This window comes from Eumetopias jubatus, unplaced genomic scaffold (assembly GCF_037043125.1).
Source record: "Eumetopias jubatus isolate StellerSeaLion01/CBP00866 unplaced genomic scaffold, mEumJub1_p1.0 scaffold_14, whole genome shotgun sequence".
NCBI classification, from domain to species: Eukaryota; Metazoa; Chordata; class Mammalia; order Carnivora; family Otariidae; genus Eumetopias; species Eumetopias jubatus.
The window spans coordinates 18,704,731-18,720,892 of record NW_028274820.1 but is presented as its reverse complement, the minus strand read 5'-3'; the positions used below and the strand labels follow the sequence as shown (position 1 = coordinate 18,720,892).

General features: G+C 42.3%; 1 protein-coding gene and 1 pseudogene across 1 annotated transcript in view; one reads left to right on the top strand and one right to left on the bottom strand.

The window, feature by feature from the left end:
* The first annotated feature begins 6,598 nt into the window (after window positions 1-6,598).
* DLD (dihydrolipoamide dehydrogenase) overlaps window positions 6,599-16,162 on the top strand; it is a 40,588-nt gene continuing 31,024 nt past the window's right edge. Inside the window, exons 1-2 of the mRNA XM_028094517.2 lie at window positions 6,599-6,719; window positions 8,425-8,503. Of these exons, the coding sequence (XP_027950318.1) occupies window positions 6,681-6,719; window positions 8,425-8,503 (118 nt within the window). The 5' untranslated portion in view covers window positions 6,599-6,680. The remainder of the gene's footprint in view (window positions 6,720-8,424; window positions 8,504-16,162) is intronic.
* On the bottom strand, window positions 15,103-15,873 carry LOC114201701 (coiled-coil domain-containing protein 90B, mitochondrial pseudogene; annotated as a pseudogene).

The window sequence follows — 16,162 nt, the reverse complement described above, 5'->3', positions numbered from 1 at the left end:
GCTTACCAACTAAGACTCATTTTATCAGAAAAATAATAAGTATAACACCATCAGCACAGGGAAATTTTGCAATTCTTTAAGAGAGGAAGGAAGAATGAATGGCAGAGATGACTCTTTGAGCATCTTCTTGGGTCTAGTATATAAATGAAGAAAATACCTATTTGGCCTGTGGACAGTAATCAAAAAATGCCTAATTTGTGCAGATGATGATTATGTTCTTTAGTACAGTTTATCAGAAAACCTGCTTAATCACAGGGAGAGCTATATTTCCACAGTAGTTACATCTCCCACGAGCACTGCTCATCTAATCCCATTACATCAAGTTCATTCACTGACCCGCCCCTCTGTCCCTCCTCACACCCCATCATGTCAAGAACAAGGTCCAGTTCCTCCCTGCTTAATACATTTTCTAACATGCCACCACAATTTTCTCCTACATTATTTTTAGCTCTGTTAATCCTTGGATATAGCAAAACCTCACCTCAACATGTATTTATTCCCATATCCTAAGTGTTTGGTCATTTGTATTCTTTTTCTTTCAATTTCTTAATGGCTAGGATGAACTCCTTAACTGGAAACGTACAATGAAATATGTTGAATGAGATAAAGCAAAGGGTATGTCCAACTCATCTCCCTTCAAGTACCATTTCCACTTGAAGGGGTTTAAAATTCTGTGAGAACAAAGTCTGTGAAGAGGAAATCTTCCATGAGATGGCAGAAAGTGGCCTTGAGAGACACACTCCAGGTCCCCAATTGCTCTTATCTTAGTCTCAGTGAGAAACAGGGAAAGAGACGGAGAGAACCACAGAGAGAGGGAGAGCGGGAGAGGGAGAGAGGATGACGTCTAGGCAGCTACAGAATGGAGAAGCATCAGGAATTCTCAATTGGTGGAACAGATCAACAATATAATTGTGTGGCTCAAATCCATAACAATGGTTAGAAGTAGCGAATCACTTAATGAAAAGAGTAATGGGCTTGGAATCAGGAATGCTGGATATGAGTCCTGCCTTAATCACTTTGTAGATCTCTGGGCTTAGACGAGTAATTTCATCGCTCTAAAGCAGGGATTTCTTCTCCCCCTCCCCCTTCCCCTTCCCCTCCTCCTTCTTCATCTTCTGAAATGATGACACTAATGTTACCAATGTCGGGGTCGTTATATAGACCAGAGCCAGTGTGTGTGTGACAGAATTTCATAAACCATAAAATGCCAGTCATGTAGCCACTCTTAGAGATTCTTAAAGATTCACGCTTCATGACCGCCTTAATCCCTCTCATGGAAAATGGACCTGCAGAAACTCAAGTCAAGTTTTGAACATGCATTCAATGAACCTGCTTGATACGTATCCCAGCATGTGATAGTAGTTTGATAATTTCCCATTCTAAGGACCTACTATGTGCCAGGTGCATTATTGAAGTTTTAAAAAATCCCTTTAACCATCTTCAATGTAAACATTATTCTATTTCACAGGTGAGGAAACAATTTAGAGAGATTAACAAATTTGTCCGAGGGCGCGAGCAAAATGAACTGTAGAAGGATTCATGACCTGAAAGCTTATGCCCTTTCCTTCCACCACACCTTAGATTACTATGCTTTTTTGCTCCTTATTCCTCCATGCCTAAAAATCATATTCTACTTGGCTTTCCTCTCCTCTCAGTCAAAATCCTACCCACCTTCAAAGACCAGTTGAAGTAATTAGATCTTGCATGAAGACTTCCCGAGGGGCCTAACCCGTTGTGATCATTCCACCTCCAAATTCCTGTAGCTCTTATCTTTTCTGCTTACTTTCGTGAATTCAGTAATGCTTTTGGAGTGCCTGTTCTGTGCAAGTCAATGTACTAGGCTCTGGGACCTATCAGCGAACAAAACAGACAGGAATCTTAGCCCTCAGGGAGCAAAACTTTACAAAATAAACAGAAAATAATGCCACAGTGGGCTAGAAGATGGTCAGTGCCATGGAACAAAATGAAGTCGGGAGGAGGAGAAGGAGGGTGAAAGGCAAAGCTGGTGTTTATTAGGGTGTCAGGACAGACTTTGCCAAGAAAGTGTAAGTTTTGAGTAAAGACATTGCCTGATGTCCTTAACTAGATTGTGAGCTTTCTGAGATCAGGGAGATTTGTGATAACGTGTCTGCCTTTCTTTCAGTGTCCGGCACAAAATTCTGTACCTTGTTAGGTGCACAATAAACAACGCGTGGTGCTTGTTGATTTATTGATTCCACACACCAGTGGCCTAATATCTTCATATGTAGGATCATTTTGAAGCATTAACGGTCAATCCCTCCACTCCTACCCCACCATATACATTTCCTTTGCGGAGTTTCCTGCTTTTTCAGAAGTGAGGCGGGACTTAAGGACATAATGGGAGAACACTGCCCCCTTCTGGGCAGGTGGTACTAGCGGCTTTTGACTCTTAAATGATTTTCCCTTTACCTACCCACTGTTAACTACACTGTTTAACTCACTATTTCCTACTCAATCACCCAGGAGTGCTTAGGTTAGCAGTTTGATACAGTTTTGTTGTTGCTGTTTAAGCATCATTTAAATAAATAAAATTACCCAGGAAAAAAAGGAGATGATTAAGAAATGCGGGACAGTTATTTCCTCAATAAAACCACAGAATTTCCAAAGAGAGGGCTGTATGGCAGTAACTCTGAGACCATTTGAGCTGGTTAGTTTCACAATAGATGGGGAAAGAAAAAAGAAAGTGCCAAGGAACTCTGTTCCCTACCAATTAGTACGGTCTCCGGAATGAATGGATGTAGTGTAAATGTGGGGTGAGCAAGAGCACACTGGTTTGTCACTTAGTGACTGCAGGACCTTAGCTTCATTATATAAACGCTCTGAGCTTCTGCTACCTTCCCTAAAAACTAAGGTTAATAATACCAGTCTTGCAGTGTTATGAGATTTTTTTAAAAAGAGTTCATTTAAAGTGTCTGGCACACAGTAGTTTTTCAATACATGGTAGTGTCCCAGTCATGATTCTGGGTTCCAAGTAATCTCAGAAATAATCTCGGGTTCATTTTTGCAAAAAGGAATTTATTGGCAGGCTGAGAGCCCCAGAATCAATGTAGAGTTTTGAGAAGGAGGCAGGGAGCTAGACAGCTCCAGATGAGATTTGCCATAGGAAGCGTCTGAATAGGACCCTGTCATTGCCGCCGGCTCCACCTACACGGAAGTCGCTGCCACTCCCAGCAGAGTGAATCCCAGATTGTCAGTGTCTTTGAGCCACGTCTTTTGATTCAGGTCCTGGTGGGAGCACCGGACTGGTTTAGGTTCTCTGCCTGTTCTACCTGCCGGGGGGGCGGGGGGCGCCCGGGAGAGCCAGGGGCGGCCACTTGGGCTTCCTGGTGGAGTCTGGTCTCACACGGCGGCGATCCCTCAAACATAAAAAGGGGATTCCAATAAACAACAGCCCTGAAGTAAGAAACATCTACTACCGAGAGCTACTGTGACTTTTACGCGGTTCTCTACAAGCCAACCCTTAGCAACTCAGTGGAACAGCTTTACGGCTAGAAGGGATCTTGTAGCCCCCATTTTAAAGTTTGGGAAACCAAGGTCCCAAGAGATGACCTATGCTGAATTATGCAGAAAGTGAAGAGCAGTTACATCTAGAACTTAGGTCCCCTAATTGTCAGTCCAGTTCCCATCTGTCAAATGAGCATGATGGTAAAGCTTACTGCTGGGAACCCTTCTCATTGTTTGGATCTTAGCTCAAGCATCAATCAGTTTATTAGGGGAGATTTCTGTCTCCAACTTGTCCAACTAGTTCAAATCCCCGCTGAGATCACCATAGCACTTCTCAGTTTTATAATGAAGGTGTTTAGTGGATGCTATTTCCCCGTTAGGATGTAAACTACAGGAGGGCAAGGACTGGTTCTGGGTTTTGTTCCGGGCTACTTCCCCAGCTTTTAGCAGAGCACACAGCAGACCCTCAGTGATTATTGGATCAGTGAAGAAGTGAATGGATAAAGAGAGCCTGTGGACCATAAGGACAATTCAGATAAATATTAGAGTTGTTATTTCATATTGCAGGGGTTACTGCTCATACTACGAATGTCAGGCGGAAGTCTTTGACTCCTCATCCATTTGGGCTCTTTTCTTTCTGCCTATGCCCTTCACCTGATATTCACTTGTCATCCACTCTGCTCTATCCCTCCCAACCCCCCCATCCCAGGTCTGCCCAGTAGTGGAAGGTTCCAGCATTATCCCTCCACCCACTTGAGGATTTTATTTCTTTTGCCAACCATTCAGAAGATCCATTGATAAGCCACTTCAGCTTAGATAAGCTGGGGTGAGAATTAAGTGGAGAAATGATGGAAAGCCTCCAGCGCAGGGTTTTAGAACATCTGCTCAACAGATATTGATTCCCTTACTCTCTTTTTCCTAAGGAGAGAATTGTAGCCAGCAACTGATACCTTATTCTAATAGAGAATGTTTTGAAAAGTAACAAGAGGAGGAAGCTTTCAGGCCAGGAATTAGGGTAGCGGTTGGGTGGTGTAGAAATATTTTAAGGGAAGGGCCAGTTAAGGATTCCTTAAATCCCACTGTGAATTCATCACCAGTTCTGTGGGGCAAATAAAAGTAATTTAACAAATAGTAATTGGACTTGCTTCATGCTGGGCACTGAATTAAGTGGACAGTCTCTATGACAGCTCCTTCTCATTATCCGTCAGAAGCTCCCTTTAAAGTGTTGTCCTTTGAGAATGCATCTATTCCTAAAAGTGTCAATCACTATCCATATGCCAGCAAACTTTCAAAACTATGCCTAGAGTTTCTAAGTTCTAGACTTGTGTTTCCACTATTGAAGACCTCAAGGGGGTTGTCTAGCTGGATCTCAAATTCAAAGAACTTGACTCATTATATTCTCCCCAAAGCCATTCTTTTTTCCATGTTGCTTATTTCTGTATCGGTTTCACTACCCACCCAGCCATCGAAGCTAGAAGTTTTGGAGCCATCCTCAAAGTTTCTCTCACTCTCCTTCTTATATTGAGTTGAGAGAACTTGGTGATTATAGCCAACCTTATTGGTGACTCACCTGTACCTTTTTAGCACTCACTTTTCCTCTGCATGCTCACCCACAAGTCTTCTTATTGCAAGCACCAGAGATTCTGTCTGAGAGACTTCCCTGGCTGCTGGTGCTCACTCAGCCCACATATGGGGCAAGCCAGAGTGCCAGGGAGTTAAAGTCCCTGGGAGGAGTCCTCAGTTAATGACTGATGGAAGTTGATGGATATATTTTGAGTAGGACAACTCTGACGCATGTTTTATGCTATCTCCCAGAGGTCTTGAGTCTGAGCACCAGTTGTTCACAGTGGTAATCTACTCATTAACATATCTGAAATAGTTACCGTCCCTTTTTTATCCCCTATCGATGCTTGCTTGGATCATCTCTCAAACAAACTCACTGCACTCAAATGCTTATCTCTGGGCCTCCTTCTAGGGGTAGTCAGCTAAAACAGTGATCCATTAGGTAATGGACTAAAGGCGGGAGAATGGCTAAACAATTTTTACTAGGGATGATTGGCTGTTTGGAGGTATTATTAATCATAAATATAAGGGAGAAAATATGTATCTTTAAATAAGATATAATAACTGAGGTGCTGGCAGGATCACCCGGTTGGACGTGTTCAGTAGACAACTGGAAATATGGAATTAGAGATTGGGAGAAAAGTACAGACTGGAGACAAGGATCTAGGAGTTATCAGTGTATGTAGGCAGGTGCTAAAGCCATGAAAATGATTAAGATGGCCAAAATGCAATGTTTAGAAGGATGGACAGGGAGAATCTATAACAAACACTAAACATCATTCCTACCTTCTCCCCTAAGACTGAGCATAGCTAGGTAAGGAGTCATTTCTAACTAGTGTCTAAATCCACAGAGCCCAGCACGGTGCCTGGGCAGTAAACGCCAAGAAATGCACAACTTAGTTTTATTCACACTATACAGTTATCACAAAACAAGAATCAGACCTTAAACCTCTATGCTCAATCTTGAAGACAATGTTTTTCTTGGTCCCTCATGAAAACCTAAAATCTCATCCACTACCCCACCGATTCTAATTTGCTCGAAGAGCAGATAGGGGAAGATAGTGTGTTTTCTATGTTTTGCCATTTAGCTTACTTAGAGTAGGATGTTGGTGATGCCCCATCCCTTCTATTTGCTTTGAGAGGAGAGGTTATAAAGCAGTCATCTTTCCTCTGGGCGACCTCGGGGGTATTAACCTCTCAGGGCCTCATCCAATTAACTGGTAATGCTCGTAATGCTTCATGTGGTTGCTGTGGAGACGATGCCTGGAAAGTGCTGAGATTCCTCAGCTTAGCACAATCAAGAACCTGTCAAGCCTGACTTTCTGCAGCGTGCACGAAGCAAACGACAGTCTTGTTTATTTATTTCGTCCCCCAAGTATGACATTACAAACCAGCACATTTTCATACCACCGGTAAAATGGTACTGCAATCCCTCGCTGCCAGAAAGCACTACGCTTCTTACGACAGCGCACGACTCCGCGCCGGACAGACACGCCTAGTCCCGTGGGCCCTGACCTTGCGGGCCAATCGCGCTGCTCCCGACCCTGACGTAAGCTGTGCCTGTGCATGCGCAGGGCGGGGAGACCTTGGCGAGGCGGTGGAGGAGCTTAGCGGACGGGAAAGCATTGGCGGAGAGAAAGTTGAGCGGCAAGATGCAGAGCTGGAGTCGTGTGTACTGCTCCTTGGCCAAGGTGAGGGCCGACGGGGTGGGGTCGTGCCGAGCCAGAGGCGCAGAAGGGCCGGTTGACGGGGTCCGGGACGCGGCCTAACTGGTCGGGGCGAGAGAGGCCGGCAGTCTGGCCGGACAACCCGCGGCCCCGCCCCTGAGCGGGCTCTGGCGGGGTCGCGGTCGGAGCCGGGACCGCCCCGGTGGAGAGGCCCCGCCTGTTGTGCGACGGCCAGCAGTCCGCTCGCAAGTCTGGGCTCTGGGGCATGCGGGTCACACACAGGCCTGTCCACCTTGGCAGAGAAAGTACAAATCGCACCCTACCCGTCTGGTCTTTTCATACCCTCTACCTTTTACTAATCCTAATCCCAGCCCCTGAGTGGCAGTGGGCAGGTAACCTTGGGGCCACTCCTTGAAACACCCAGACGCAGTCAGCCCCGACAGGTAGCCCTAGAAACTCCTCAAAGGCCTCTTCATTGTTTGCCGCGTTAAGCTAGTGTTCACTGCCTTCTCCTAGAGGCTTGTATTTTTAATTGCAGCTGCTTATCGTTAAGACAGCTAGCTTTCCCTTTTCATCCACGTGCCGAATACAGCCAGATTGTATATATGTGGGATCGTGGCTGGGTACTACGTTGATGGATACCTTAAAAATAGTATAGTAATCAGGCTCCTTTGTTTCTAAGATGAGTAATCTGTGCTCCTGAGAGTTAATGTAATATGCTAGGAGTCATATTTCTAGGCAGAGGCAGAACTGGGAGTAGAAGTTAAGACTGATGTTTGGTCCGCTCCTCTGGTCTGCTGTGCTGATCTCAGGTGCCTTGAATTGCTTTGGAGTAGAGAACATTGCTACATGAATGTGGGTTTCATCACTGCCTCCCATTTGCCTGCTGTGATAAGAGCTCTTTGCATTGTTTCTTTGTGCTTCATTGTTTTTAGGAAAGAGTAGACATTCATACAGATTGTTGTGGAGATTATGGTGCAGTTTGTGAAATTGTAGTAGCTCTTGAATGTAATAACGCATTTTCCTACGTTATCTTGTCTAATTTTCTGTTTCTAGTTAACCATTCAGGAGCATCTTCACAGATTGTATGTGGTAGTTTGAGTTAGGAAACAATAATTACAAGTAGAGAATTGTAATAATAAAGATTACTAAGTTAGAACTTTAAGAGCCCTTTTTAAAAAAAAGATTATTTGAGAGACAGAGTGAGCGAGAGCATGAGCGGGGGGGGGGGGAGGGAGAGGTAGACTTCCAGCTAAGCAGGGAGACCAACATGGGACCCGATCCAAGGACCCTGGGATCGTGATCTGAGCTGAAGGCAGACACTTAACCGAGTCTGCCACCCAGGTGCCCCTAGAACTTTAAGAGCCTTAATTGTGACATTAAATTGATCCCTGGCACCAAAAATTAGCCATGCTTTCCGAAAATTTAATAACACTTAAGACCACTGAATAACAATTTTTTTAATTGGGCTTTAGCCCATATTTATATGAAATGGTTTATTGAATATTCATAATGAAAAGATAGTATGGGGAGCTAAGGTTGTAAAGTTTAAGTAATTGTTGTTACGAAAGAGGAGAAATTGATACGTAACCTCTGTTTGGCAATGGAAGATATATAAATAATAAGTGCTTGACACATTTGCTCCAAGTCATTACGTTTTCATTGACCTTCAGTGTTCTATTTTGAATTCTTATTTTACATAATACAACATTTTCTTTCTTTTTTCCAGAGAGGCCATTTCAGTCGAATATCTCATGGCTTACAGGGAGTTTCTGCAGTGCCTCTGAGAACTTATGCAGATCAACCAAGTAAGTACTTAGTAAAACAGTTTTTCCTCAGATTAGCTCACAGTTCCTTTGTGTTTAACTGCAAAAGCAAGTGAATGTTAGAGTAACTAATTATAGACTAAACTGTCATAGAATTCATTTGTTCATGTATTTATTCATTTAAGTGTTTATTGAGCACCTAGTGTGTCTAGGTGGTGAACTAGGCAAAGCCCTGCTCTTTTGAAACTGATGGTCTGCTGGTAAGAAACAATACTCAAGTAACAGCTAAATATTTTGGTTAGTGACTGAAAATTAAAGCAGGTAATTGGGAGTAAAAAAGCCCATTTTAGTTAGGGTGTCAGGGCTTTTCTAAGGAGATGACGTCTGAGTGAAGAGAGGGAGTGTGGTTATTTCAGGCAGAGGGAAACAGCAGTGAGAAGGGTCTGAGGTAAGAATTAGATTGTGAGGTTTAAGGCATCGCAGGAACGCTGGTGTAGCTGGAGCAGAGACCCATGGGATGTGACATCAGAGAGGTAGGCAGGGATCAGATCATGGAGGGCCTTGAAAGTCAAGTGAAGGAGTTTGGATTTTACTCCAAGAGTGATGGAGAACCGCTGAAGGGTTTTGAGCAGGGGAGTGATTTTTAATGTTTACATTTAAAAAGTTAATTCTGTCGACTGGATAAGATTAAGTGTGTTGGTGGTTTGTGGTTTGACACTGTTCAGAATGGTGAGGTCACTTTTTTGACATCCCAATTGAAAATTCTTATGGGCCTGTCAAAGACATATTTTAAAGACTGGAAGGATATACTCTGAAAGGAAGCTATGGAATTTGGGTATTTTCTTCTTGTTCTCTTTTGAAAATATTTTTGAAGTTTCTATAAAGGATGTATATTTTGTTTTTTAAAACAGGAAGTTAATAGGCTTATAGTAAGGTATTTTGGCCTCCCAGTACCAAGGGTATTAATTATTTGAAATAATCTGTTTTGACATTTACTGGAATCACCCATATGACATAAGTAAAGTTGCATTAAAACTTCTTTGTAGAAACCATTCGCTGGGTGGAACTGTGACCGTTTGTGTCACCGCATTCTCTGAAATAATTTTATCCTGTACCTTAATTGCTGCCAAACTAGTACCATCTGAGATACTTTATTTCTGGAAGAAAGAGTAGTGGGAGGATTCCGTCACCAGTGACCAACAGTGAATGATTTATCTAGCTTTGAAAAGGGCAAGAAATCCTTTAAAAAATACTAATTTGATGGTGGGGAAAAAAGTTGTACCCATTATAACCTTTTTAAAAAAATGTTTCATATTTGTTTACAAAGGAATATAGTTTTTAAAGATTTTATTTATTTGAGAGAGACTGAGCAGGAGGGAGAGAGAATCTGAAGCAGGCTCTGCACGGAGCACAGAGCCTGACATGGGGCTCGATCCCACGACTACAAGATCGTGACCTGAGTTGAAACCAAGAGTCTCGAGGCCTAACTGACTGAGCCATCCAGGCCACCCCCCCATTATACCCTTTGTTCCTTTTTTTTCTTCCAGTTTTATTGGGATATATATCAGTTGTCTTTGTTAAATGGGAATAGTACTTGTTCTTAAGCAACAGGAGAAATGTTAGATTTTCATTTCCAGAGCAGGCAATTAAAGACGTTGTGGCTAATTCTTCACCTTTGGAATTGATCAACGCAGATTTATTCAGTGCCTTCTATTTGCCAGGTAGTCTTTGGGCAGGATCTTAGATTTTAGTGGAATGAGGGTAACTGAGTGCTCGTGAATCAAATTGTTTAGTGATTCCTTGACATTGAATAAATTATAAATCCCTTAGCACCCACATTAATACAGTGTGTAAAGTCTTTGGTTGGGTGAAATAACAAGCATTGTATGTTCATATTTATATTTACTTGAGCTGTTTACTTACTATTTTTTTAAAGAAATTTTTTTGGAGAGTCGAGAGAGAACATGTGTACATGTGCTCAAGTGGGGGGGCGAGAGAGGGACAAGCAGACTCCATGCTCGGTGTGGAGTCGGATAAGGGACTTGAACTCACGACCCTGAGATCATGACAGCCGAAACCAGGAGCAGGACACTTAACCTCAGGTGTCCCCGAGGTATTTATTAAATGGCTGTCTTTTCCTCAAGGATTTACAGTTTGTTAGGGCAGGGACTGAGATTGTTTACTGTCTATAGTGGTACAGTACATACTCAGTGCATATTTATTGAATAAATATGAGAAAAGGGACCATATCTGATTTACTTACTGCTTTATCCCAAGCATTCAGTATGGTGCCTGGTACAGAGTAAGTCCCCAGCAGCAACAACAGTAATGGTAACTGATTCCCTGAGAGCTTACTCTGTCTCCGGCAGTCTTTAATCCTCGTTGCCATCTTACAAGGTGTGCTGCTGTTTGCCCCATTTTATAAGTGGAGGTGCTGAGTCAAGAGAGGTCCAGCTAGGAAGTGATAGAACTGGGAAAATTTTTTTTTTTTAAAGATTTTATTTTATTTATTCATGAGAGACAGAGGGAGAGAGAGAGGCAGAGGGAGAAGCAGGCTCCCAAGGAGCAGGGAGCCCGATGAGGGACTCAATCCCAGGACCCTGGGATCATGACCTGAGCTGAAGGCAGAGGCTTAACCATCTGAGCCACCCAGGCGCCCAGAACTGGGAAAATTCTTGTGACTCTAGAGCCTACACTTTTTTTTTCTTCTTAAGATTTTATTTATTTATTTGACAGAGACGGCAAGAGAGCACAAGCAGGGGGAGCAGCAGAGGGAGAGGGAGAAGCAGGCTCTCTACTTGAGTAGGGAGCCTGATGTGGGACTTGATCCCAGGACCCTGAGATCATGACCTGAGCCGAAGGCAGACGCTTAACTGAGCCATCCTGGCACCCCTAGAACCTACACTCGTAATCTCTGTTCTGTTTGGTCTGCTTCCAGTGAGTATTGGTTGATCAGACCAGCTTGAGGAGTTCAAAGCTTATTATATATAAAACATTCCCTGTTAAAACATCTAGAAGGGGGCACCCGGGTGCCTCAGTCAGTTAAAGCATCTGCCTTTGGCTCAGGTCATGATCCCCGGGTCCAGGATTCGAGTCCAGCGATGGGCTTCTTGCTCAGCGGGGAACCTGCTCCCCGCCCCCGACTGTGCTCTTTCTTGTGCACTCTTGCTCACGCTTTCTCTCAAATAAATAAGTAAATAAAATTTTAAAAATAAACATCTGGAAGATGTTTGATTGTCTCTATGAACGAAGTTCATCAAAATTTGAAGAGTAATGTATATTATGGATAGGACCTTCCATTTCATGACAGGAATGGACTCCTAGCACTTAATCACTCATATTTGCTATATTCATTTATTCATTAGTTCAACAAATAAGGAATATACACTATGTGCTAGTTATTGGGCTGGTTGCTGGGATATAGCAGTGAACAAGTCAGACAAGATGCAGCTTTTATAGAATTTATAGTCCATTTGGGGAAGACAAACATCCAATAAATAATTGTGATAAAGACTCCATAGGCTAAGCATAGGGAGCTATAAAACCTGTACATGGATTGTGAATGGGAGTGGGCCTGGGCGGAGGCGTTGCAGGTAGAAGGAACAGCATGTTGGGAGTATTTTGATGCGAAAAAGAGCATAGTGCCTTTGAGGAGCTTGAAAAGGGCCAGTGTGGCTGATGTGTGTTGAAGATGGAGTTGATGACCTCTGTAGATACTGAAAGACCCTAACTTTATTTTAAGGGCAGTTAGAAGCCATTGTAATGATTTAAGCAGAGGCATGATCATGATTTGTTACATTCTGGTTACAGATTGGAGTTTTTATTGTAATGCTTTTTCTTTCTCTCTCATAAGACTATAAGAACCAGGGCTGTGTCATTTATAGATATCTCTAGACCTTAGAGTAGTGTCTAATGTGAAATGCATGCTGTCAGCATTTACTTCTAGGTAGATGGAACAGAATATACATAGGTAGACCAGAGTACTTCTGTGGGTGTAAGCTAACAGTAATTCACTGTTGCTGAACCTTAAACTGCATGGTATTGGCGCATAAGCAGAATGTGGTGGGGATGAGGCTAGAGAAGAGATTTGCATGCAGTATTTAGGAACTTGGATTTTATCCAACAAGAGACACGGAAACCTTCCTTAGCACCTGGCACAGTTGCTGGTGCTCGATAAATGTTTTTGAATGAAAAAAAAAAAAAGGAAACCAATGAAGGAGGAGAGAGTAATGTCTGAGTCGGATTTTAGTGAGGGATAACACTGGGGTAGCAGTGTGTAGGGTGGAATGAGATTGGAGGCTGCAAGATTGGGAGGTGCATCTGGGGAGGGAAGAATCATTTATTGAGTGTCTCATATGCACCTGCCTCCTCCCAGGGTCTTGACAGACATTATCTCTGACCTCACAACCCTGGGATGTAGGTATTACTGTCACTGTTATTTCTATATTACATCAAAGCCAAAGAGATGAAATTTGTGCAAAAATTTAGGAAGAGGTAGAGCACGTATTTGAACTCCAGTTTTTCTTTTTTTTAAACTTCAAATCCTTTTTTCTTTTAGTATATTTCTCCTTCTTTATAGATTAGGGAGATTGTAGGGTTATGATCAGAAAGTAAAGTATTAGAATTCAAGATTTTAGAAGCTGAGCGGTTTTGGGTGATGACAAGTATAGGGTGTGACTATGAAAGGGTCACTGAAATAGACTGGAGATTAAGGCCATTGGTAATTTAAAAACAGCCCCCTCGCCCCCAACAATAAATAAAACTTACCAAATAGCTCTTGTAATCATGTAGTGAATTTGGTCATTAACGATAACTGCCTTATGATATCTCTTTTTTTTAATTATGTTAATCACCATGCATTACATCATTAGTTTTTGATGTAGTGTTCCATGATTCATTGTTTGCATATGACACCCAGTGCTCCATTCAGTACGTGCCCTCCTTAATACCCGTCACGAGGCTAACCCATTCCCCCACCCCCCTCCCCTCTAGAACCCTGTTTGTTTCTCAGAGTCCATAGTCTCTCATGGTTCGTCTCCCCCTCTGATTTCCCCCCCTTCATTTCTCCCTTCCTACTATCTTCTTTATTTCTTTTTTAACATATAATGTATTATTTGTTTCAGAGGTACAGGTCTGTGATTCAACAGTCTTACACGATTCACAGCGCTCACCATAGCACATACCCTCCCCAATGTCTATCACCCAGCCACCCCATCCCTCCCACCCCCCACCACTCCAGCAACCTTGTTTGTTTCCTGAGATTAAGAATTCCTCATATCAGTGAGATCATATGATACATGTCTTTCTCAGATTGACTTATTTCGCTCAGCATAATACTCTCCAGTTCCATCCACGTTGTTGCAAATGGCAAGATTTCATTCCTTTTGATGGATGCATAATACTCCATTGTATATATACGCCACATCTTCTTTATCCATTCATCTGTCGATGGACATCTTGGCTCTTTCCATAGTTTGGCTATTGTGGACATTGCTGCTATAAACATCGGGCTGCACATACCCCTTTGGATCACATTTGTATCTTTGGGGTAAATACACAGTAGTGCAATTGCTGGGTGGTAGGGCAGCTCTATTTTCAACTTTTTGAGGAGCCTCCATACTGTTTTCCAGAGTGGCTGCACCAGCTTGCATTCCCACCAACAGTGTAAGAAGATTCCCCTTTCTCTGCATCCTCGCCAGCATCTGTCGTTTCCTGACTTGTTAATTTTAGCCATTCTGACTGGTGTGAGGTGGTATCTCATTGAGGTTTTGATTTGGATTTCCCTGATGCCAAGTGATTGAGCACTTTTTCATGTGTCTGTTGACCATTTGGATGTCTTCTTTGGAAAAATGTCTGTTCATGTCTTCTGCCCATTTCTTGATTGGATTATTTGTTCTTTGGGTGTTGAGATTGAGAAGTTCTTTATAGATTTTGGGATACTAGCCCTTTATCTGATATGTCATTTGCAAATATTTTCTCCCATTCTGTCGGTTGTCTTTTGGTTTTGTGGACCGTTTCTTTTGCTGTGCAAAAGCTTTTTATCTTGATGAAGTCCCAATAGTTCCTTTTTGCCCTTGCTTCCCTTGCCTTTGGCGATATTTCTAGGAAGAAGTTGCTGCGGCTGAGGTCGAAGAGGTTGCTGCCTGTGTTCTCCTTTAGGATGTTGATGGACTCTTGTCTCACATTTAGGTCGTTCAACAATTTTGAGTCTATTTTTGTGTGTGGTGTGAGGAAATGATCCAGTTTCATTTTTCTGCATGTGGCTGTCCAATTTTCCCAACACCATTTGTTGAAGAGACTGTTTTTTTTCCATTGGACATTCTTTTTTTTGTTGTTAAAACAAGATTTTATTTTCTATGAAAAGGTAACTGCAGTAGTTACCAGGGAAGCTGAATACAATTACAAGTATGTAGGCTTGGGAATAGTTTTTAAATTTGCAGCAGACATTACGAAATACATTGTTCAAGCAAACACAAGAAAACTCTGGATCAGTTTCTATGAACTATGAAAAGGATAAAGACAAAAAGCCTTTATCTCAAATCAATCAGGTTTTGAATGACAGCTTTTCAACATAATAAAGACACATAAAAAACACAAACTCAAAGCACATCTTCCCATTTTAAAATATTTTTTAATCCATATGTACTCTGAATAACCTTGTATTGAGTATCTGCCACAACTTCCATGTTCAGAATAAATGCATCCTGGTGTAGTGTTCTGAATCCACAGCAGCATAATATGGTAGCTCTACTATTTCCAGATTCTGTAAAATCCCAATGCTATTGCCAGGCAAGTAAACACTGAGGCTGCAAGGTAACAAATTGTCTCAAGCTTGTTAGACTCCATCAGTGTTTTCAAAGAAGCAATTCCAGTGTCAATTTTATTACTGGTCTCAGAAATAATACTTCTGGTTTTGGTATCCTTGCTGGTAAAATCTGTGGTTGCTTCCATAAGTTTCTTTTCTTGATCTGTAAACATATCAGTTACTCTGCTTCTTTGTAGGTTGATGTCCAGTTTATTATCTGCTCTGATTTGACTGGTTTCATTTATCAGTTGCTGCTTAACTTGTTCCAATTCAGTTTTCATTTTCTGATTCTCTGCTCTCAGATTTGCAAATTCACTTTTTTCTAGGATGACCATGTCTTTCCTGATGGAGTCCAAATGAGACATTAGTTGTTGTACTGTTATTTCCTGTTGAGCTCGAGTAACCATCTCCTTGTAGATACTATCCAGGCTGACATTTGATAAAGTGGTTAATGCTGATAACAATTGTTTCTGCTTGTGCTTTGTCAAATCCATGAGTTTCCAAATCCTGAACCAGTGCATGGGTATCAAAAGTTAATTTCCTTTGTTCTAAAGGAGTTATGTCCACTCGCCTCATATCATATCCTTCCTTGGTTGTGGTGGTGAAGAAGTCTGGGTGGGAGATGGAGTCGCAGCCTACCACCAGGCAACCTCTCCATTGGACATTCTTACCTGCTTTGTCGAAGATCAGTTGACCATAGAGTTGAGGGTCCATTTCTGGGCTCTCGATTCTGTTCCATTGATCTATGTGTCTGTTTTTGTGCCATTACCATACTGTCTTGATGATGACAGCTTTGTAATAGAGCTGGAAGTCCGGAATTGTGATGCCGCCAGCTTTGCTTTTCTTTTTCAACATTTCTCTATCTATTCGGGGTCTTTTCTGGTTCCATACAAGTT